Source organism: Papaver somniferum, unplaced genomic scaffold, assembly GCF_003573695.1.
Source record: "Papaver somniferum cultivar HN1 unplaced genomic scaffold, ASM357369v1 unplaced-scaffold_117, whole genome shotgun sequence".
Lineage (NCBI taxonomy): Eukaryota > Viridiplantae > Streptophyta > Magnoliopsida > Ranunculales > Papaveraceae > Papaver > Papaver somniferum.
In genome coordinates this window covers 11,513,570-11,539,369 of record NW_020620714.1, presented here as the reverse complement: position 1 = coordinate 11,539,369, position 25,800 = coordinate 11,513,570, and the positions used below count along the sequence as shown (strand labels likewise).

Genomic DNA, 25,800 nt, shown 5'->3' with positions numbered 1-25,800 from the left:
TTTCTCTTCATTTTTTTCTTCAAAATATTAAAGAATATTCATCAGAAAATAAATGTGTTAATATCTTTTTTGTTTATTCTTCGTTCCTTTTAAGAGAAGAACTATTTTCAAAATCATAAAAAATCTTCGTTAATCAAGAAACAAATGTGTTAATATCTATCTTGGTTATCCTTCAATCCTTTTGAAATAAGAAAACTTTTTATGATGCAAAGTTAAATTCCTTGATAAAGTTTATACTTTATACTCTTTAATATTTTTTCCCCCTTATTGATTAATACTCATTCACCTTTAGCACGATGGCTAGTGGCTACAGAAGCGAGACCGGTCAACGGTTGGTGGTATATGGTCAACCCTTGGTCAATCATCGTCCGATTAACTAACTACACGTCGATGAGTTCGACGGTCTATAACGAATCCAAAAGACTAGTTGAGTACGCAAATTGAAAGAGACTTTTAAAGCAAGGCTAAATTGGGGGTCCTGGAAAAATAATTGGGGACTCTAGCTACAGGACAAAAAGGATCATGAAATAGTAATTGGGAGTTATCCCTTATCCCCAACTTTTTTAAATGGCTAAACTACCCCAAATCATTAGTGGTAATTAAGTTAATTAATTGTTAATTAGTTTAATTAGACTAAAATCAGATTTAGTGATAAAATTTTGATAAAAGAAAAATTGTGTTTTTGTGTTGTGGAGAGGAAGAAGTTGAGTTTTGGGGGGATTCCAGTAGAGGAATCATATTGCTCAAAATGAAGGAACCAATCCTCAAAATGAAGAACCCGAAGCACAAAAAAATCAGGTAAACTTCCTATACTCTTCAAATTGTATGAATGATGCCCCAAGTTGTCGATTCATGTACACTATGCAACTACTCAGAGTGAGGGTCGTTAAGTTTAGAGGGTAATAAACGAACGACTCTAAGGAGTCGTCAATTACTTGACATAACCTTTGACGACTCAAACCTGCAACTTTTGCAGGTTATGAAAAATCGTCAACCAAGTGTGATATAATTGACGATTCCACCTAGTTAGGTCATATAGAGTCGTTAATTTAATATGTTTTGAACCCAAAGACTCTAAAACTTTTTACTCTCTGAAAATGTTACTCTTAGGGTCGTTAATTAGGCATTCCTATATACTGACGACCCTAGCGAGCCATATAGAGTCGTTAGCGATTTAGAAATCCCTAGAAGACACTATTCTAGGGCAGAATACCAGGTTTAGGGTCGTTATCTACTACACTCTAATGGTTAACGATTTTTTATCAATTCAACATGCATATAAAAAATCGTTAAGCAATAAAAAACCGTGGTTAACGATCCTGGAACTGTAACTGCAATTTTGCAGTTGAAAACCTAATTTTTTTTAGTTCACTTACGACGATGAATCAGTGATTTTTTTTTTCTCAGAAATCGTTAATGGAATGGAAAACAGTGGAAGAGAGGGAGCGGAGGAGAAGAAGAATGGGAGAAGAAGAAGTTATTAGAGAAGGATAAAATAGTTATTTCACCATCATTTTAGAAACCCCATATATCTTTTGATGTGGTATAAAATGTCTCCTGGCCCCTCATTAGTTTCCATGGCCCCAATTCAGCCTTGTTTTAAAGTCTTAAACCAACCCTCTCTCTATTTCTCTCCCTAAAACTCCCAAAAATGTCTCCATGACGAAGAAATCAAACAAACACAGAATGGGTCTTCTCTATCTCCTTCTCCATTGCATCTTATTATTCTCAATACCCATTGTTACAGTATTCTCAGAACCCAATTCAAGAACAAGTTTTATTGATTTAAAAGGAGGAGGAGCAGCAGATTCAGTAATCTGGGTTGTTCAGCTATCTGATCTTCACTTCAGTATCCATAATCCTGAAAGAGCTATTGATTTCAAAGAATTAATTGGTCCAGCTCTTTCTATCATCCACCCATCTCTAGTTCTCATCACTGGTGATCTCACAGGTAATAATAGCAATCTAATTTCAGTGTCATATTGATTTTTCTGGTGATTTTTTTTGATTTTTGGTGCAAAATTTACCTATTTTTGGTGAAAATTTGACCCTTTTGTTTGAATAGATGGGAAGAGCAAAGATTTACTAACAATGAATCAAATTGAAGAAGAGTGGAAAGAATATGAACAAGTGACTGAGGAAGTTATTAAAAGGAGTGGGATTGACAGGGAAAGGTTTTATGATTTAAGAGGTAACCATGATAATTTTGGTGTGCCAGAAGTTGGTGGGGAATTGGATTACTTTTCAAAGTATAGTATTAATGGGAGATTGGGAAGGAAAGGACATGTTCATAGTGTTACACTACAGGTGAGTGTCATTCTGCTGCTTATTGCTTAATGTTGGTTGAATTTGCATGTTATGTTGTCCTTAGAGTATACTGTGAATATTAGCATATGTAGAGAATGCTTAAGGTTGTAATGGTAGAGTACTGGTTATAGTTTCTATGGAGCATTTGAAATTGCGGCCCTGGTGGACAATAACGATAGCCCTTTCGCATACTAGTTATTTGTGCAGCTGGATTGCAATTAAAATCCAATAATGGTTCGCAGTTTGTCACATTTGCATCATGGTATATCTAAGGAATAGCTTCTCTAATATATTTCACAGTTATCATGTTATTTTGATGCCCTCGAATATATTTTTCATCTAAGTTCAACAAAATTCCAATCTGACGGGAAAACCATAGAAACTTTATATTTCTATTATAAACTGAATGGGCTCGCTTCTCTTTGGAGTTAAGATATGTTTTTGGTAAAACTCTGATGGAGAAAATGGTAGACTAGAGTCTCAAAGTTTTTGAGGAAACTAATTAAAATGTCTTAAAAAAGAAATCATTGTGAACTTGAGATACTTTGAATTTTGCAAGTGACCTTGTACATTAAACACCAAATATGGCTATAGTTAGATTAAATATGCAACTCATTGAGATGCTTCTTTAGAATTATACTTCAGATCACCTGTGGTTATAAAGATGTGTTTTTTCTTTGTAGAGTTTGTAACTTTAACTTATTAGATTGCTTCCTTGAATTGCTTGCCTCTTATAGAACTATTGTTATTTCACTTCAACTTGATAGCATGTCCTGCAATATGTAGAGCGGGGGACGGAGGCATCTATTTGTTGGACTTGATACCACAATGAACGTTGGTCTACGTGGCCCAACAAATCTATTTGGACATCCAACTGATAAACTGCTAACTGACTTGGATGGCGAGCTTGCGCAATGGGATTCTCAACATGCTACACCAGTTACTAAAGTTTCCTTCGGTCACTTTCCACTCTCATTCTCAGCTGCCACAGATTCCGGGAAGACATTGAAAGACGTATTCCTGAAGCATTCTTTATCAGCCTACCTATGTGGGCATCTTCATACAAGGTTTGGTAATTTGAAGCGGCATCATCAATCTGGACATAATTTTTTATCACTGGAGAAGTATTTTCAACCAAATGTCCACCAGAATACTTATGAAAGTAACACAGACAATGTTAATTGTTCTAATGGAGATCCATCTGTTAAAGAATTCTGGGAGTGGGAAATGGGAGATTGGAGAAAGAGCAGAGTCATGCGGATCTTAGCTATTGATTCAGGTCTCGTCTCATTTGTAGACATCAAGTTGAATAAGTCAGAATCTGAGAAGACAATCGTACTTCCTACTTTTCCTCTTGATTCGCGCTACATGCTAACAACTTCGTCTCTCCACGATTACTACTGTCAGACTAAGGATCTGTTGTTTTACGAATCCATAAGAGCTTTAGTATTCTCAAGATCTGCGATTGTTTCAGTTACCGCAAAAATTTATGATTCAAGTCCTGGAGAACTTGATATGGTGTTGGATGCAACAATGAGAAAGCTTGAGGAGAACTCCACTACAGGAAATCTCTATGCTGTTCCATGGAATTGGAGAGCCTTTGAGGATGATTCTCCTGATCGATACTGGTTGCAGATAGAAGCAGTTGACACAATGGGTAGATCAGTTCTTAGTGATATAAGACCATTTTCGATTAATGGAGTTACTTTGAAGATCAGGTGGACGTGGAAGGAGTTTCTTGTGATGGGTTGCCAATGGGCTTCCCTTTATTATCCAATTCTTTGGTCAATTCTTTTCTCTCTCTTTTCCATACTTCTTTTTTCAAGAGCTCTCCTGAGATTCTCGAAGAAAAATTACTCGTTTAAGAATTTTAGTGTAGAGAAAGGATTCGCAAGTGGCCTTTTATGGCTTCTAACAGAGTTTTCTAGGATCTCATCTGTATGGTGTAGCATGTTGGTTTATGTGATCTATTTGGTGTTCTTCCCATGGTTTTTTGGAGAAGTTTTAACTGTTGATGGGGATAAGGGATCCATGACCTACAAAGGTTGGACAGTTGATAAACAAGTACATATTGGTTTTCCGGATGTTATGGTGATTGTGATTCCTCATCTGGTTTTCGTAGTTTTCCCCACTGTTTTTGTCATATGGGCATTGGCTACTGAAAGAACAGTATATCGGGAGCATTACTTGTCTCAATCAGCTAAGAAAGAAGATGATTATGTTAGAGCGCCAAAGAGACATGTAAAGAATGATTACCAGAACGGTAAAAGATTGAAGCTGCTCCGCGGTAGGACCTGGGTGAGAATACTTCTGGTCATATTTTGCTTGATTATTTGCTGGAAGCATTGGAAGGTAAAACTTCTCATCTTTACTATTGCTTTTTCGCTTTATGTCTTTTCTTCCCCTTGTGTACTCTCCTTGATAAAATTAGCATTAACTAAATATTTGTGGCACCAAATTTATGCTGATGATTATGAAGAAACACATAAAATTGCTTTTACTTTAGGCTAACCATCACTTTTTTAATCCGATGTTTCTTGCAGAGCTGTAGAGCTATGTCAAAGGCCTATGAAATGAACCCATTTCTTCATTTCCCTGTATATTGCTTTTCAGTTCCGTTACTATTGGCTTATGCATTTTACAAGACCATGGGAGTTCAAATCTGAACACAAAAGTTTCCAAAGGGTAAAATTTTCCAAGTTCAGTTAGGTTTGACCTGTCAATCTTTTCAGATCAACAAAATCGACAGAGAACCACGAAATGAAGCAGAACTGCTGAAGAAAACAAGAAAGGTTCAAATTTGAGTATGCAAAAAAGACAGAGTTAAACATCAAGTTGCGCTTGTTGGGATGTTGGTGGAAACTGTTTGGATCTGTATGCCCGAAAAGCTTAACATGGTATCATATCATTGAGCACAGAAACAAACTCTCAGTTCTTACGTCCTAAACATTCACTTGATCTTGCTAGATTGGTTGATGAATGTCTTCAGATGAATACAGAATACAGAAATATAATACAAAGAAATGAAAAAGGCGGTTGAAAGAGGTATTGTATTAAATCCTGATCAATGGAATTCTAATTCCAAAAATGCAGATTAATCCTATTTGAATCTTCATTCAAGCTCCACTAAGCACTCTAGCTCGTGAGATTCTTTTTTTTTTTTTTCCTTTCTGCTAACATGTTTGAAGGATACTAAACCTGATAAAAAGTTGGTAGCGACTTTTAATACTCTATGCATGCATTTGTCTAAGAAAATTCAAGCCTTGAACAAAATTCAGAGGTTTCTCTCTCAGACTATGTCTCATGGAGAGTCCAAGCCTTTACAGAATTGGAACGGAATTACAACACTGATAGAGTCTGAAAATGAAGAGTGTCTTTATCCATTTTGCTGGATACTGCTATTCAGTATTGATATTACTATCCTATACTTTTTGCAAGACCATGGCGGTTCATAAAATGAAAACAATCTAAAGTCTTGAGTCAGACACCTAGTCAGATCCAACAAACAAGGAGTAGCTCTTTTAACTGGATAATGCACGCACGTCACACGCAATTCCTAGTCTTTGTGTTTGTTTTCTATGCACACAATTGATATGTGGTGATAAAGTTTGCATGATCATTAGTTAGGTTTACACACACTACGATTTTTTTTCTTCCCCAAGTTCATATATAAAACCTCTGTTATAATCTGTCTTCTGCTTCGGTTACGGATTTCTTTGAGAATTAAAAAAATGCGCCAAGTTAACCTAGGGAATTTGGAGATGTTGGTGGAAACTGTTTAAAATACTTGAGCTTAACAATCATTTTATCATCGTAAATTTAATAAAGGTGGTCGGAGGAAGAAATTCATTATGTAAACCATCTCTTGGCCGTTTTTAATGGTATGGATGACACTAAATAGTAATATACCGAGGGAACACATAACTCGACGTACAACAAGCCCGTCTAGATCAGTTGGTGATAAAATCTTTCTTGTTTTTACTTAATTTTCTTTAAGATCTTTCTTGTTTTTACTTAATTTTTTTTTTCCTATTCGGAGGTCAGGTGCTTGTCCTCCTTGTTTTTTGGTGAGATTTTTAGTTGACCAGTAAGTGACTCACTGTGTTATATTAGTCGACAAGGAAGGAAAACTGTTTCACAATTTACTTGGCTCTGCAAAATTTATTGCTATTATGCCTTAAACAAAAATGCAACAATTTAAATACAATGCAAGATGAAGACCATCCGCTGAATGATGTGGGTAAGAAAGTAAGTTATCCGTTTGACAGTCCGGATCATTCTTGCACGAGGTGTATGTACATATGAGAAAAATTTGGTTGGGAAGCATCATTTTTGCACCAAAGGCTTATTAGTTCCCGAGCAATGGAATATCACACCGTAAGAGGCATTCAAGACAAACACCCACAACAAAAGTTCCACCAAATCCCTGAAAATTTCCATTATGAACAATTAATCAGATCTAAATTACACGGATTTCATTAGTCACATGGAAATGGCCTCACACACAAAAGGAAGATAAAAAAAAATGGCAAAAAGATTTTGGTAATCAACATAGTTCTGTGCACGTACTAGATTGATCGAGTCTTGTACCAGAGGGTTGTACTTGCACTATTTTTATCTGCCATTACCTTTGTCATGAAATTTTGATAAATATATACTTTAAATTTGCCATTATCTTTTTGTGTGGAAATTGATAATCCAAAATCTACTTTAACATTAAAAATAAATAAATGAAGGCTAATTAGAGTAGGAATTATGCCACATTTGCCAGACACTCTATACATCAAGGTGGAGTTACCATGATTGTTAGTTGGGTGCACACAAATTCCGTTATCTTGTTCATCCTTAACTTGGGAGGAAGCACATTTGTCATGCCAGAAGAGGATATTAGTGCCTTTATTTAGGATTATAAAAGTATTATCCTTAAAATAAGTTCCAGATTTAAGAATTTCATCCCACAAATTATGACCAATTACTTCAGAAAAATTATTTGGGAAAAAGGAAATGAAATTGCCTCCAAATTTCTCATGTATGATTTGTCTCCATAGAACACCCTTCTCACTACCGTACCTCTGGATCCACTTAGAGTCGTCTAGCTTCAAAAATTCATATGTTAAAGATATGATATCCGATCAAGGAGCTTGGGATTTTAACTTTAAACGAAATCAAAGTGAACAAGAAATAGGTGATGTGGTTATTTTGCTTCAGTTACTGGAAGGTTTTGTTACTGGTTGGTGACGCGAGGAAGTGGAATCCCGCAACGAATTTCCATTTGGCTAACTGTTACGCTTCACTAGATGCAGATGACTTCTTGGCTTTTCCTTATAAACAGACCTGGAATCCTAAAATACATGTGAAAGTATCTCTCCTGGTTTGATGTTTGTGTCACAGAGGAGCTCCAACTTTAGATTTCCTCCTAAAAACATGTAAGATCAATTCTAGTACTTTGCTTATTTTGTAATGTTGAACATGAGACGCAAGATCATTCTTTTTTTATGTTGCTTGGAGGCTAGAGAAATATTGTAATATGTCTTAGATAGTTTTTGAGTTATATGGATGATTACATAAAGCATAAAATATGATATCTTGGAATGGTCAAACAAGAAGAATATAACAATATGATACACAAAATATGGGGAACTTTGCTGCTTGCAATTCGGCGGACTATCCAGAGGGAGCGCAATAACATGCTGTATAACAACAAGAAAAGAAATTTCAATCAGCTAATAATGGCGATTAAATGAACTCTTTTCAATTGGTCTTTGACAACTAATATTTTTTTGAAGGTTACACCTTGAGTACCCTTATTTGCAATCTTTCAAACCAACAAAGACGAAAGAAAACCATGAAATGGAGTAGAACGGCATACGAAAACAAATAAGGATCAATGAGAGGCATGGGCAGAGCCAGCCCAGTGTAAGGGTGTGCACTTGCACCCCTGCCCAGCTAGCTCCAAAACCTATTTTAGGCCCAATTAGAATTCATTTTTATTACATGTGAGCCTATTTTTGCATTTTTCACGCCCCTAAGAAATTTTTTTGCACCCATAGCAAACTTTGCACCCGCATCCCACAATTTTTGGCTCCGCCCCCTGATGAGAGGTATTCATATCTTCAGTACATGGACAAGTTATCTTAGCATGTTAAGATGGAATATAAATAGTTCAATGTAAAATAGCTTAGTTAATGCTTCAAAAAAAATAAAAAGAAGCTTAGTTGGGTCTTGTACATGTATTATTTATACATTTATATATGATTATATATAAGTTGTATTCAAACGTTAAGTTTGTGTTCGTGAACCACATACCACATTTTGTTGGGTGTGAGGAAATTTTGGTTACTTCAGATTTTACCGGTTATGGAATGACTGAACATCCTTACTTAGCTCTTAGTAGGAAGTAGATGGTAAAAGAACAAAAAAATTGGATCATGCATTGCACATTTTTGTTTGATTGGATGTTTCATGATTTATAGTTAGGTTCACATAAGTATGTTATCTTGCTCTTACCCGATATTATGGAGTATATATATATATATATATATTTGTCTATTAAGATGTAAAACCCCTGACCCTAAATAAGCGTAAATAAGTAGTCAATCTATTTTTGGGCGTATTCATCCCATCTCCTTAGCAGCTGGATCCATAATTTAGCAAAATGGTGATTTTGTATAGTATGACTTGGAAAGAAACGCATATATTTTTTTTGGACACAAAATAAAGATTAGGGTTTTCGTTTTTATTCTTTAAGCTTAAAATAAAAATAGCTGCCGTTTTTGGGAACCCTAGCTATGTGAAAGAGAGAGTTGCAAGAAGAAGGAAGATTGTTTGATGCGATAGATTGATACTAGATGGGGATTCCGCTGCAAAACAGGTAGGTTTTCTAACTCTTATGCTCTTTTTTGTCTAGTCTAGTAAGTCCTAAAAGTTTTATGGAACCCTAGCTTCCCTGTTAAAAGAGAAAGAAGAAGGATTTAAAGCTAGGAGTTTTTAGTCGCAACTTTTGATGTAGTATTTTTGCTGTGTACCAATCAACATGTTGGTGATGTTTCAATCCTGCTGGATCCAGGATCGGTTGAGCTAAATAGCTAGACTTAGTTACTTCTAGTGTATTTAGATGCTGGTGTACATAAGTGTTCCCCATTAGCTATGCTGGTATACATAGGTGTTGGTAGCCAATAGCTTTGTATTTGATTACGCTTGCCTAAATGATGTTATCTTTGACCATTGTGCGAGATTTGGTAGACACTATTGAAGTTCATTTTCTATACGAACTGTACACATCTAAATGGATATTTAATTCACGATGTAAGATGGATTTAATACCTACAAGATTACCGATTGGCCAGTGATAATAGGATCCTATTGGTAGGAATATATTTGTAGCAGTGGGTGGGTTGTGACATGTCTGTTATGATTGCAATATTTGTCACTATTTTTGAGTGCCAGAGATATACAGTGTACCGTACTTGCAATTATTTTTTCGTTTGTAGTTTGATAGGCCTGGCTTGGTCTCCCAAGTCATGGGTAGGAAAGTTGGGGTGCCTGTATGGGGTTTAAATATTTCAGTCTAACAGTTTAACGGCGTGTGTGGTTATTGGTGTCTGCTATTTTTGGTGATATAAAATGTTCGAGTGTCGTCGACATATAAGAATATTATGTAGGAGGAATGATGTTTGTGGTTTGGCGTCTGTAGTTGGCTCGACTGCCATGAATTATTAGGCGATGATCGAGGAATCGTCAGATATGGATCTATTATCTTTTATTGGGATCGACAACATTTAATTTTTCCGACGCAGGGTAGAGGAATTATTTGGACTATTAGGAGTTGTTTCGGTTCATGCTACAGTTAAGAGTAAAGGGGTAAAGAGAGGGGAAATCGATTGTTCATTGCCGTTTAGATCAGTTTGGGGGAAGTCTTGATTTGTTTTGTTTTAAACAACGGACTCTCTTTTATTGTTTAAACCTATGAGTTGCAGATAGTACTACATTTTCTAAAAATTATTATTTAGCTCATAAATTGTCCTTCGCTATATTTTTTTACAAGAAATATTCAGACTTGTTAGATTATCCATAAAGAATGTAAGGGTGTGAAAGCCTACTGTTATAGTTGGTGTCTCACCCAACTTACAATTTTTTCAGGAAACCATGACCGTGGAGCAACCTAGCTTGTAGATTTTGTTTTTGTTCTGAAAAGCTACTTTGTCATTATTTTAAGGTGTTTAATTAGATTAATGTTTTGTTGAATTCTTTTAAAGATCAAACTTTGTTTCTTTTAAATAAATTCTTCACATTTATTTGGGAGACCGACCTGCGAGTCGAAGATTATTTTTGTTACTAAAAGATTCATTTTAATTTACAATTTTCCTTATCAACTTCATTTAAATAAAATTCATTTATTTATGGTTTGTTGTCATCGTGCTCCATACAATAACCCGATCTCTATTTGTTGGCTTGACGGTTTGAGTGTGTAAAGTGGTCCATGAGTATGCCACACTTGGACTTTTAGGGCGGCCGACGTAGAATTCGAAGTGGGGTGTTACATAAGATTTATTTGAACTTCAGTTAAATTGAATAAGAAAAAAAGTCTTGAATTGAACATAGGATGGTCTTGTTCGGAAGTTAGGATGATGGTGGAAACTGTTTAAAGGCTATAATCCCAAAGAGCTTAACATAGTATCATTTCATTAAGCGAATAAACAAACAGATTTAATCCTTTAAGGGAATCATCAAGAGTTAATGGCATTGCATCTTGGATCTCTAGTAATACCAATGGTGGAATATCGCATGGTAAGCATGGTTACTGGGGATAAAATCGGCTAAAGAGAAGGCCTTAACAGGTTTCTATATGGAAGCCTAGGAGAAGGCCTTAACAGGTTTCTTTATGGAAGCCTTAACAAATTTCTCTATAGGAGGGAGGAAAGAAAACGAGAGGAGAGGATTTTGGACGAAGCAAAGGAAATAAAACTTGGTAGAAAGGCCTCAACAAAGTAGGTTTTAGAAAACTCAAATACAAGCGGTTCAGTTACGTATTAGAAAACTCTGCTCAAACTATTGATTTTAAATATATTACAGTATGTTTCATTTTCAAAATAAAATGCACGCGTTTATAGAATTGGAATGAAATCGCAAAACCAGATCGAGTCTGGAAATAAATGGTATTAATTGTACCTTTCTTCATTTCCAGGATACTACTTTTCAATTTTGCTATCATCCTACTCTTTTTACAATACCATGGGAGTTCAAATTTAAGCAGCAAAGTTCTCATGGGGCAAATTTTAAGATTCAGAGAGTTTGCCGATCATTTAGATTGACAAATATAAAATAAAGTAGAACTGTATAAGTAAACAACACAGGTTTGATTTCTGTGACATGGGTTCTTTAAATTTTCAATTCATGCATGGCCAAGACATGCACACCTAAGAAGTAAGCTAGGACATGGAAGGAGTTCACTGAATCAACATGCACGCACTGAATACATCACAAAACATGCTTGACCGATTTGTTAAACAAGTGCACTGAGAATTAAGGAATGCATGCAAGAAGAAAATAGATGCAAGAAATGTTATGCCAAGTTGTACATAAGAAAAAACTAGCTAGCTCTTTCAGCTAGATTAGTTGGAAAATGTATGTTACACACAAAATATGTGGCGGTGAAGTTTTCATGATTATCAGTTAGCTTCACGCATCACGTAAAGTTTTTCTTCCTAAGTTTATATACAATCTAACTTCAGTTACAGATTTTCTTTCAGAATTTAAAAACAATATATGAACTCAAGCTATAGGGAGTTTATAGTAGTCAGATGTTGGTGGAAACTGTTTAATTAAAATCCTTAAGCAAAACAATCATGATATTGTCCTAATTATCGTTTAGGTGGTTGGAGAAAGAAATTCATCATGTAAACTCATTCCTGGAAACTTTTCATTGAATGAATAATATAAAATGGTAATACATCGATGGAGTACATACAACAAGTGCCTCAAGTTCAGTTGCTAAAGCAGAACACAATTGAAAAATGGAAAATGTTTATGGGTTTTGTCACAAGTTTTTTCATGTCTTTTATATTTTTTTTTTCTCATGGGAGGTTAGGTGCTTATTTTTTCCTTCTTTTTCTTTTAATTTCTTTTGATCAATAAATAACTCATTCTAGGTCAAATTATTAGTCAACAAGATTCTTTTTTCTTTCAAAACAGAAGTAAGACTCAAATATATTGATTATAACATCTAATTCATAATTTGGAGTAATTACATGACTTACTCGGAAATTTTCAACAATTACAGACATTTCATAGAATTCAAACAGACAACAAGAACCTTCAAACCACTTAATATCATAGTCTCATTCCTATTCTGGGTAACAATTCCTACAATTCCTAACCAATTAGTAATTACAAGATAACAAGGAAAGCTTAGACGGTTTTAATTGGATCACAAGTAACACACTCAAAACATATAACAAATTTACATACAATAGAGATGTTAGGAATAATATCATTTCTTAAGTTTTTTTATTTAAAAAATTATAGTGATGGTGACATAGGTATAATAGGATCCAAAGATCCATCCATTTGTTAATGATTTTCCCAAAGTAATAATAGCACAGGTGACAAGTATAATCTAAATCGGTTATTATTTGGATGAATAGATCTGGATACTGGAACATCTTCGAGATCGATCTTGGTAACTTTGTTGTCATTGTAACTACTTGTATCCGTGTTTCTGAGTATCTTGTTGTTGTTGTTGTATGTGAACCGGTGCCGGAGTCATCGGGGATTTCAATGCTGCTGCTGAGTGATTTTGTTGCTAACTGAAAATTTACTGAACTTGACATAGACTCCTTTGATGGGAAGAGATTGTGCTATGGGATTGAAAAAATACTGACAAGAACTTGCATAAGAAATTGATGAAGAATCTCAACCTTTTGACCAGAAATCACTTTAATCAACGAACCCTTGCAATATTTTAAAAATAACAACAAACAAGATATAAATCTTAAGTACCAAATCCCAAAAAATAAGAGCATCTATAATGCTAGAGGTCAAGGTCATCCTATGCGGAGGTTTTATTTACATCTTTTGGTTGTGGGTCATTTACTAGATGATAAAATTAAAATAAATCCCAAAGGTCTTATTTAGCATTTTTTTATTTAAATACAAAGACAAAAGGCAATGTGGACTTAAGACCCAAAGTCATGAAGAAAGTCTTATTTGGACTTTCTCCTTTACCCTCATTTAACCATGTCATCTTTTTCTATAACCTTGACAGTTGTATTTGGGATAAAAACTGGGCGAAAAGATCTTAGATCTTCATGCTATTTTAAGACCTTGACCCCTTACATCTTCAATGTTCTAAGTGCTGAAAATACAAACTAAGTAAGAAAAACTTAAACTAAAGACTAGATGGGTAAGGGAGTAAGACATTAAAAGGTTGTTCAGGAACACGACCTTATGGAAGTACTCTAATAACATTACTCAACAACCTAAAGCTAGGCTGACAATATACTAAAAGCGATTTGGACACAAATATGCTTCTAACTTCTACTTTTCTCGAAGTAGAAGTCCGAAGCAGAACTATTTTGCTTCACAAAAAATTGATTTTGTCGTTCTGAAGAATTATTGGCAAACTTATTTCTGACTTTTCGACCTCCAGAAGTCAAAAAACAACTTCTAAATATACATCCAAACGCGCTATAAGCACTGGGAAATTTGTTGTTCCTTTTTTTTTGGTTTCTTTTTAAGATATCTTGTCATATGTTGTGGGTTAAATAACAGTTTATCCCTTTGACCGTTAGATCATTTTCGGAAAAATGACAATAATTCTATCTACACCATAAAAATCTCCCCAAAAAAATACCGGGAGATAAAACCCTGTGGGACGGACCCGCTGCTGATTCCGGGACACCACTATACATTATCAGAAAAATCTAGTAGTGGACAGTGGTACTGGGTAGGTAACTAACCTTGTTGGACACTGTTGCACCACAGGATCGTACTAAAACTACACGAAAAAAACAAAACATAACCGATATTTCATTTAAAAAGTTTAACTAGCAGTAAACTACATGAATGTCACTAGTTACATGGGAATGGTCTCACAAGGTAAATTCAAAATAGCAAAATGGTTTTAGCAATCAATATTGTTCTGTCAGATCAGGAATCAGATTGATTGAGTCTGGTACCATAGGGTTTTACTTGCACTATTTTTGGTTGTCATTACGTTTATTACCTTTGTCATGCAAGTCGTGCTTTCTGCAAATGATTCATTCATGCCCTTATTCAAATCCCCCTTTACTTAGCGAGATATTTAGGTAATGAAAATTAGATTATGCACACTTTTTATTTTTGGGAATTATGGCGCACACACACTTGGTACGTTGAAGTGGAGTTTTCATGACTAGTAATTAGGTTCATACAAATTCCGCTATTTTGTTCAGTTCTTCTTCTCCGAGACAAGAAAGTATATGTAATCTTCTGTTAGAATCTATTTTAGCTTTAGCTTCGACTTAGAGATAAATTTGAGAATTAAACAAAGTCATGTATCAGACATCAAGCCGCTCTTGTTGGGATGTTGGTGGAAACTGTTTGAAATCTGAAAGCCCGAAGAGCTTAACGTTGTATCATTTTATCGCGTTGTATCATTTTATCGCGTGAATAAACAAACGAACTCTTAGCTCTTGCGTCATAAACATTCATGTAATCCCGCAAGATTGGTTGATTAATATGTTCGGATAAATACAAAAATAAAATAGAGATGGGTGGAAAATAAGGTTGCAGTCTAGGCTATTGTATTAAATCCTGATCAATGGAATGCAAAGTACTCTTTCTGTCATTTTTTTTTCCTTTTTTATTAATTACCATAGGTGATTGTACCTGAAGGATACTAAACCGGATAAAACTGTCATTTGTGGTCAGTAATGACTTTTAATAGTTTATATATTCATTTTTGGCTAAGAAAATTCAAGCTTACAATTTTAGTTTTATCGCCGTTATTTCGTGTTTTATAAGTTTGTATCCATACGTCACAAGCCTTAAATAAGATTCATAGGTTTTCTCTCGACACTGTCCTGCACAGAATCCAAGTCTTCATAAAATTGGAACGGAATTGCAGCACCTGATTGAGTGCGGAAATGAAGAGTGTCTGTATCATTTTCTTGGATACTGCTTTACATTATCATTGTCCTACTCTTTTTACAAGACCATGAGATCCTTCAAATTGAAGAAACAAAGTTCTCATGCGGCAAATTTCAAGATTAAGTAAGAATCTGGCAATCATATAGGCATACAAATATAAATGAAGCAAAACTGTAAAAAAAAACAACAACGGTTCAACATGAGTTGTTTAAATTTTCAGTTCATGGCCAAGAGTTGCGCACCTAATGTAGCAAGCTAAGAGGATACATAAGGAGTTCAATGTACATGCATTCAACCGAGGAAAAGAAAAGAAAGAAAAGTGCTTCACTAAATACATCATAATGTATGTTACACACGATTTCTATTCTTTTTGTTTCCTTTTTACTATATTTAGTATACACTTGATATGTGGTGGTGAAGTTTTTCATGATTATATTAATATGGGTTCACACATATTATGTGATGCTTTTCTTTCTCTACATATAAAATCTCTATTATAATCTATCTTCTACTTCGTTTATAGATTTGTTTGAGAATTGAAAAAAAATGCCTCAAGTTAATATCAAGCTACATAGGAAGGAATTGAAGATGTTGGTAGAAACTGTTTAAAGGAATACATAGATACTGATGATGATTTCGAAAAGTTTGGTCCATGTCGTTGTTGGGTTCTCGAAATTTATCGTGTCCAATCGAAAATGTACTAGCAACTATGGTATGATACAACAAATCGAAGAAGATGATCAATATTCCAATAACACAGAGAGTAATTGGATTTTTGAAGAGAGGTAAAAAACTAAGAGAAGTATAGAGTTGTTAGCCGGACCAAAGTGGAAAACGTTCGTACGAAAGGTCGGAAGTTATTGCAACGACAACATAAAGAATAACCGCGAACGAATGAATATTAGTTATGATGCGGAAAGGTATGATCTTAACTTTAATGATGGTAATGAAAAATAAGTTTATAATGTTCATCACTAACGGGGCGAGTTGAACCCATTGTGGTGAAATCGTTTATCATCATTGTCAAATTCATTAACATATTTTTGTATATAATTTGATCTAGCGCTTAAACTTTTGTCAAACGCTCTGATTTTTTGCTTTCTCGCACGTGTACCCTTAGGCTTTGGTCCCGATATTTCTCGTCACCCAGCCTAAACCCTAGATTAAATATGATGAACCTTTTCGAAAATAGTAGTATAACACCCAGACTCACATTCATGTGTTTCTAGCTGAAAAACTTGAGGTTGAGATACAAGCACAGTTTGTAGTGAAGTATTGTGTCGTATCTGTGTTGAATAACTCTATCGTACTTGTGTTTTTCCCAACAGTGTATTATCACCATCGTGCAATGATCTGTTGCTCCTGGTGGAGTCGGTAGACCGTGAACACCCATCATCATTTGCAGTTGGACTCTATCCAAACATTGTGTCCTCGTGCCATTTACGACACACACCCAAGTGTATAACCTCCATTTGGCGATTCAGCCAATACATATCGTTCTGTTGGCTCTGCAACTCTTCGTAACTGACAGTCACATTGTATTAAAGATAATCACGTTCCATAGCTTTGGAAACAATGGGGATCGTGGTTGTCTCACCTTGTGAAGTAATACTCGGCATCTCACAACGAATTTCGGGCATATTTGACGAAGATGATGCAGAACTTTCACCTGTGGTGGGGTAAGTCATAAAGCATGGCCTCTTTTGGAGGTGGATGGCTAGGAACGATATTCACATCATAATCCAGGCATGATAACCCTTGGAAATCAAACCCATATATGTGCATGTTGTGTGTCCCAATTACAGGCTTCGCAATCGACTTGTACCAAGTGACATACTGCGCTTCACCAATATCCCTCCTTGTATTTAGTTCATGCCTCTCCCAATTGGTTCTTCTCAGCCGATCAAAATCTGATCCATAGGTTTGCATCTGTACATGCTGGCGGGTTAACTGCAATTGCATATATACCTTGTATTTAGTACTGCAGTTTTTTTCCCAGGTACCAAACCCCTTTATCCAAAACTGGAGCGTAAAAAACAACTTTACGGAGAGAATAATCAAGAAAACGTTCTCCATTATTACCACCATACTAAGGGAAATCAATGTAAGGGTGAAAAACAACATTCTTATGGCTCCGAATCATCTATCGAAACCTCTGAACAAAACTGGAACCCGAGACATCGCTGACAGTGTCCTTCTCCCAGTTGGTCGAGACATACATGTCCATGATTGGAAATCTATGAGTGACGTCTTTAAGGATTGGTTTACCAACACGGAAGTAGGTATACCACCAATACTGCAAATTACTCCATAATTTTAGTATTTTGATATAATATATTTGTTCATAAAAATTATTTAAATTTAAAAATAATAATTTTGATATTTACCTCTATGATGCCCCAGAAACCAGCGAAGTTGTTCATACCCATGGACGCTTGATCCAGCCCACAATACATTTCTGCTCAAATTGCAGATCCCCAGTCCTAATCTGGTGCTTTGTCAAGATCTTCTAACGCTTGAATCCAACCAAAAAGAGCAACAGAAGTTAAGTTTGGAAAAAATGTCTAACCCAATTCCCATAAGATAAACACCCTTTCGGGTTCATGATAGTCATCTACATCATATGGGTTTCTGCTTAGGGTAAGGAAAGTCTTCAACGCTGACCATAATATCCCACCTTCAATTCTTTATGATCTTCACGTATATATGCTTCTATAAACGAAGGAAGAAGCGTATGCCATTTACTATTTGATATTCATTCGTCTTGGTTGTATGGTACCGGTTCTCACGGCCACTCCACTTGGGATCCCACAAAAGAAATACAAATCAAGGGCGTAATTCCTTTTACAAGAATAATATCAATTATGATTAATTTTTTTGATTATTTAATAATTATTTAAAAAATAAAATTTAACTTAAGTTAAACGAGCTTACCAATTTCAAATCCATAAAATGGAAAGTGTGCGTCGTCGTCCACCACCTTTCTATCACTGTTGTCGTAATTCTGTCGTTGTGTCTTCTAGGCTTCACACTATAAAGCGCACGCCATGGGACATCTGTCAACCCTTTCTCGGACTCGAGGGGGTGCACCTTCATAAACAACCTTTAATTCTGAAAATCCACCTCTCATTCTATAATAACCCTCAGAACAATCTTGATGCCCCGACACATGACCTTGGACTAGTGATGGAGCAGCAACGATACTCGGCGTAGCAAACTCTGCTTCCCGACTTTGGGAATAATCTATACCTGTGGCAGGCCGCGGTGCCTGTTCATTTCTTCGATCTCTTTTCCTTTTTACAGAATTGATCGCTTTTCTTATTAAGTTTCTCATATTGTATCTAAAATTCTTGGTTTAAAAGAGGGAAAAAGTAGTAGTGTGATTGAAAATGAATTTGGTTGAAGGAATTTATAGTTTTGAAAATTATAACGTTGAAAATATTGGCGTTGGATACTTGACCGTTGGTGATTTTGATTCTCATGCCCGCGTTTGAGTGACCAACGCCATCGTCTGTGTCTTGTACGCTAGCGTTTTTGCTATCAATATCCCGTCTGACCTACACACGCGAGCGAGTGTCCCTAACCCTGGCACTTGATGATCAATCGCGCACTGCTGTTCCCATAGTGGAGAAACCTGTTTGGCCATCCACCTGGCTCAACAAAAAGTTTCATTTCAACATTACCATAAGAATTTCCCTTAGATAGTGATAATATGTCAGTGTGGCAAACCCTTAGTGGTCTAAAGAAATTAGTGGGTCTTACATTCAATCTACAAAACAGTTGTACTATACAGACTATTTTAAACCCTTTTTTTTTCCTCGTGCTTTCTCTTTCTTAGAAGACGCTGTTTCAATTAGTGTTAAACGTTATTTTCTTTGCCGTTTTAGAATATTTCCATCACCAAACCGTTAGACTTGGACTTTCATAATCTATTCCAAATTGTGAGGTGTTATGGAAGTTAGAAGATGGAATTCTTCCGGCATAAGACTTGCTCTCAGATTACCATTTCTTTGAGTTCCACACACAATTCGACAAAATCATGGTACATGACTTGGAAAAAGTGTAAATGACATCAACTTTGAATTCATTATACTTGACATTCCACAGGCACAAAACCTTTACGCTGTATATAATATTTTCATTAAGCAAAGGAGCAGAAAAACTTAATCACTAGACTGCCTGAAAACCAGGGGTACAGTTTTTTCGTGTTACCATCATCCGCGCAGAAGAAAAGAAGTTATGTTTGATTTTTTTTTTATAAATCAAATTACTTCATTTTATGAAGAAGGTGGTTTGTTGCTACCCTCTTTTAGTAGTTTATGTGTGCATTATAGAAGTAAGTAGACTTTGAAACTTAAATTTTTAAAAAATTACTAAGCTTGAGCCATCCTAACAAAATGAGAACTATTAGTCGTTGATGTGGATTGGCTACGCCACAGGGCTCGCGAGGCTTAAAGACTCCGATGCTTAGAGCAAGACATGACAACACGTGAAAGGTTCTGGATGCTGCTTTTCAATTTCGTTATTATTATCCTATACTTCGGATGCAAATTTCAAGATTGCGTAAGACTATATCAATCATTTAGATGCACAAGTATGAGATGAAGGAGAACTGTAAAAGTGAACAACAAATTGCACATGAATTGTTTAAATTTTTGGTTCATGGCCAGCACATACTCTGAAAATACTTTGACTTGGTTTGTTAAAAACCAGTACACTGAGCTAAATTGCGAGAAGAAAAAGGATGAAGAATTTTTTTTATTAGGAGTAGTAACTAGCAGTAGTATATAAGAAAAGACTAGTTATTTATGGATCAGCTACTATTAAAACTTATGAATATCTAAATTAAAACCAAATGACGGTTACTAAATCATTTTATATTATATTTACTATTAAGTGTTTATTACTATAAGATACTATAAGCTACCATTCCCATATGCATGTCACACCCCATTTATTTTCTTTTCGTTTCCTTTGGTACACACTCCATATGTGACCGTGTTGTTTTCATGATTATTAGTTAAGTTGACGCACGAAGTTATGTTTATTTTCTCAAGTTCATCCTCCCTCTGTCCCACCATTAAATGACCTATTTGATTTTTAATTTTATCCCATCATTAAGTGACCTATATCACTAGACAAGGAGATATTTCTAAAATTACCATTTTAATTGATTATAAGAAATATAAGAAATATGCATAATTTGATAGGCATGTTTATATTCGTTAAGTAGGTGTTTTAAAATGCTTTTCAATGATATGAAGTTTGCGAACATCCTGGTGTAGTTTGAGATATAAATCATTTCAAAATTTCATTAATTATTATCCATAAGGATATAATTGTAAAAAATGCTTAAAAATCTCTTTTTCCTTGCTTGCCCTAAAATTTTTGCAACCTTCAACTAGATCATTTAATAGTGGGACGGAGGAAGTATATAACATCTCTATTATGATTAATCTTTCACTTGCATTAGGGATTTCTTTTGAGAATCTTTTTAGAATTGCAGAATATCAAGCTATGTTTGTAGGTATTTGGAGATATTGATGAAAACTGTTTAAAATTCTTAAACCGCATTTTGTTGACCGTGGTGGAATAAGGAAATTCATTACGCATTACTCCGCATACAACAAGCCCGTGCGGCCCAATTAGCTACGTGCAAGAATCTTAGTATGATAACAGGTTGGTTTCAGTTTTTGCTAAAAATTTTGCTTTAACTGCATGTTCCATTACTTTTTTTTGTTTTGGTTACCTCTGATCAAAAAAATAATCATCAATACGATAATGCCCGAATTAGAGGAGGCTATTTAGTGTTGTACCACTCACTCATTGGTTCTGTGGTGTCCTAAGCTTTAATTTTTTAACAATGTGTTTGCCGTCCCCTTTTGCATTATAAAACACCATTAGTACTCCTTGGTAGCAAATACTGTAACATTTGTTACTGTATTCCATTTCTTGGCGGACTCTTTTTTATAGCAGACTCCCATCATTATTTGCAATCTTGGGCGTCTTTTGATGGATTTTGCTCTATGACCAGCTAGCCGGACTCTGACGATGCTGAGAACTTTTCATGCTATCCGGACACAGTTTTTAACTCCGTCTCGCACAAGACTTGGTTTTAAAATGCATACCATGAGGAGCGGCCCAGCCAGGTTTTGAGGATGGGGGAAGTTAATTCTTTTTATTGATAATTTAGGTGGATTAAAATCTACAACTTTGAAAAATAAGAGGACTAAATTTTAAAATATGGAGAACTGTACATAAAAATACGAAACAATTTAAAGGCTAGTCAGGGATCATCGGAATTTTAAGGTTGCTAGAGCCAGGTCTAGCCCACTCTTGGTTTCGTCACTGGACATATTTGACAACTGCCAAATTGACACCCGGCAGTATTTGACAGTGGCCATATTGACCTGTCAAATTATTAAGACCTACTGTGCACGCCACCTAAGAAATGCAAAAGTATAACAGTTTTGGGTGAGATTGCATATGATCTAAGACCATGATATTCTTCAGACTGATAAAACTGCTATACTTTTGCAGAATAGTGCGGTGCTTAGATCAAAATTTTTACTATCAAAATTGCATGCTAACATTAACGTAAACATACAATGTAGCTAGCTGTGTTGTGTTGGTTAAATTTCAACATAGAAGTCACTAACAAGCTGGTTAGGACAAGATTAAAAAATTGATGTAATCCTAAGGGAATTAGAAGTCATCTAGTTCTAAGAAAAGAAAAGACATGTAATAAGGTAATAGGACTAGGAAAAGGAATTCATAGTTCTATATATATATGATCACCAAAGTTGTGGTTGATCATATGAGCAAGATTAGAGCTTGTGTTTAGTTTTGAGAGATTTTCTAAACATCAATAAAGAGAGTTGTCTTTATATAAGCTAAGTTTCATCTTGCAGTTGCCATTAATTGGTATCAGAGCTTGTTTCTGAGCCATGGAAAACGAAACCACCATTGTGGGTGCAAAACAGTTCACGCCACCATCAATACAAGTTCCAATCCTCAACGCCACAAACTACACAGTATGGGCCATGAGAATGAAGGTACTGCTGAAAATCTACAAAGTTTGGGAAACAATTGATCCTGGTACATTGGACCCAGACGAAAACAATGTTGCCATTGGATTACTCTTTCAAGCAATACCAGAATGTCTTGTTCTACAAGTTGGTGAACAGAAAACTTCAAAGAAAATTTGGGATGCAATAAAGGCACGTAATCTCGGAGCTGATCGAGTTAAAGAAGCCAGTCTGCAAACCTTAATGTCTGAATTTGAAAGAGTGAAGATGAAAGACACTGATACTATTGATAGCTTTGCAGGAAAGCTATCAGAGATAACCTCAAAAGCTGCGTCACTTGGACAATCCATTGATGAAGATAAACTGGTAAAGAAGTTTCTCAATAGTTTACCAAGATCCAAGTATATTCATATCATAGCTTCTCTCGAACAAGTCTTAGATTTAAAGAAGACTAGCTATGAAGATATAATTGGAAGATTGAAAGCATATGAAGAGAGAATCCTTGATGAAGAAAACAATGGAGAAACTCAAGGAAAACTCTTGTACACAAACTCTTACCAACAAAACTCTGCGACAAGAGGAAGAGGTCGTGGAAGAGGCGGTAGAGTAAACAGAGGCCGAGGAAGGGGAGGAAGGTTTAACTCACAAGATACAACAACAAGTCAGAATGATCAAAACCAAGGGAAAGAAAAGAAGGATAGATCAAACATTATTTGTTACAGATGTAATAAACCAGGACACTTCTCCTCTGTATGCCCTGAAAGAATACAAAAGATGGAAGAAGAAAACAAGAATGAAACAAGGGAAGCAGATACAACTCTTTTCATGCACGAAGTTGTATTCTTAAACCAAGGGAAACTAATACCAAAGAACTACGAATCAAAGGATGGAGAAGAAGGAATCTGGTATTTAGATAATGGAGCCAGCAATCACATGACTGGTAAGAGACACTACTTTTATGAACTCAATGAGAAAATCAAAGGACAAGTGAAGTTTGGGGATGGATCTTCTGTAGAAATTGAAGGGAAAGGATCAATTCTATTTCAGAGCAAGACCGGAGAACAGAAGCTTGTCACAAACATCTACTTCATCCCAAACTTACAAAGCAACATTCTAAGTTTAGGACAAGCTACAGAAGTTGGATGTGATGTTAGAATGCGACAAGATTATCTAACAGTTCATGACCCAAGTGGAAGACTTTTAGTTAGAGTCTCACGCTCACAGAATAAACTCTACAAGATAAGTCTCATGATTGGAAGGCCACTGTGTCTGAATATGAGACTGGAAGATCAGACATGGAAGTGGCACGCAAGGTTCGGACACATAAGTTTCAGAACCTTAAAAACTCTGTCTCAGAACAAGATGGTTCGAGGGCTACCACAAAAAAACGGAGTGGTGGAGAGGAGAAACAGGATTCTAATGGAGATGACAAGAAGTTCTTTAAAGGCTATGCAGGTACCTAATTATCTATGGGGAGAAGCTGTACGACACTCCACATACCTGATAAACAGGATACCTACGAAAGCTCTGAAAGACATGACTCCATATGAAAGTTTGTGAAAGAGAAAACCAAACATAGATCATTTAAGAGTGTTTGGTTGCAAAGCATATGCAAAAGTTGATTCTGCAACTCTTAAGAAACTGGATGATCGATCTCAGACTCTTGTGAATCTAGGAATTGAGCCTGGATCCAAAGGTTACAGATTATTCAATCCAACAACGAAAAGAGTGATAGTGAGTCGAGATGTGGTATTCGATGAAAAAGAAAATTGGAACTGGAAAGAAACTAATGATGGACCAAGTAGGGATCCAGGAATGTTTCACATGAGATGGGATCAAGTAATTGATGAAGGCGAAGGACCCATAATCATCAATACTAATGGAAACAATGATGTTAATCAAGAAGAAGAAGAGATCGATGAAATAACTCAACCCATTCCACTGAGAAAATCAACAAGACAGATACAAAAGCCACAGTATCTGGGGGATTATGTTCTTCAAGCTGCAGAAGAATGTGAGATTATGCTACTTTCTGTTAATGATGAACCAAGGAATTTTCAGGAAGCAAAGGTCTCGACTAAATGGACACAAGCATGTAGAGAAGAAATTATTTCAATCAACATAAACAAGACTTGGTTTCTAGTTGATAAGCCAGGTGGGGTAAAAGTGATTGGTCTTAAGTGGATCTTCAAGGTTAAAAGAAATGCTGATGGAACTATTAACAAATAAGGCAAGACTTGTATCTAAGGGATACGTTCAAGAATCAGGCATAGACTTTGATGAAGTTTTCACACCAGTTGCTAGACTAGAGACAATTCGTCTCTTAATAGCAGAAGCTGCATCAAACTCATGGGAAATTCACCACTTAGACGTTAAGACAGCATTCTTACATGGTGAATTGCGAGAAGATGTGTATGTTGAAAAACCAGAAGGTTTTGAAGTAAAAGGACAAGAGCATAAGGTTTATAAGTTATCAGAAGCTCTATATGGTCTAAGACAAGCTCGTCGAGCCTGGAATACAAAGTTAGATCAAATCTTAAGAGAAATCAAATTTGTTAAATGCTCTAAAGAAACATCAGTATACAGAAGAGAAGAAAAGGGAACGCTTCTTGTGATTGCAGTCTATGTAGATGATCTTTTGACTGGAAACTCCCTTAAGGTGATCAATGCGTTCAAGAGAGAAATGTCATCAAAGTTTGAGATGTCAGACCTCGGAAAACTCACTTATTACCTTGGCATAGAAGTCCATCAAGGAGTAAATGGGATTCAGATTAAACAAGAAGCTTATGCAAGGAGAATTATGAAAGAAGCAGGACTTGAAACTTGTAATCCAACTAAGATACCAATGGAGTTTGGACTTAAAGTTTCAAAGGCACAAGAAGAAGCTGAGATTGATCCAACGAGTTATAGAAGAAATATTGGATGCCTTAGATACTTGTTACACACAAGACCAGACTTGGCTTTCTCTGTGGGAGTTGCAAGCCGTTATATGCAGAGTCCACGCAAGTCTCATGGTGATGTAATAAAGCAGATATTGAGATATCTAAGAGGAACAATCAGCTGTGGATTGAAGTATGGTCGAGGAGGATCAAAAGGAATTGTTGGGTATAGTGACAACAGTCATAATATTGACCAAGATGATGGAAAAGGTACAACTGGTCATATATTTTATCTAGGTGAAGCACCTATTACATGGTGTTCACAGAAGCAAGACACTGTAGCCCTCCCATCCTGTGAAGCTGAGTTTATGGCCGCAACAGAAGCAGTTAAACAATCAATATGGCTTCAAGAACTATTGGGTGAAATCAAAGGAAGAGAACCTGAAAAAGTTCGCATC

General features: G+C 35.7%; 1 protein-coding gene across 1 annotated transcript; it reads left to right on the top strand.

Annotated features, from left to right (window-relative positions):
* Positions 1–1,591: 1,591 nt before the first annotated feature.
* LOC113330033 (putative metallophosphoesterase At3g03305) lies at positions 1,592–5,540 on the top strand. The gene is made up of 4 exons (XM_026576886.1): positions 1,592–1,951; positions 2,066–2,307; positions 3,094–4,659; positions 4,851–5,540. Exons 1-4 carry the CDS (start codon positions 1,660–1,662, stop codon positions 4,971–4,973), a joined length of 2,223 nt encoding a protein of 740 aa, XP_026432671.1. The 5' UTR covers positions 1,592–1,659; the 3' UTR covers positions 4,974–5,540.
* The last annotated feature ends 20,260 nt before the right edge of the window (positions 5,541–25,800 follow it).

Bases quoted from the DNA above. Each gene is read 5' to 3' on its own strand.
- LOC113330033 (XM_026576886.1), top strand. From the start codon at position 1,660: ATGACGAAGAAATCAAACAAACACAGAATGGGTCTTCTCTATCTCCTT. The intron at 1,952-2,065 runs GTAATAATAGCA...TTGTTTGAATAG, and splicing joins CATCACTGGTGATCTCACAG to ATGGGAAGAGCAAAGATTTA. The intron at 2,308-3,093 runs GTGAGTGTCATT...TGCAATATGTAG, and splicing joins TTCATAGTGTTACACTACAG to AGCGGGGGACGGAGGCATCT.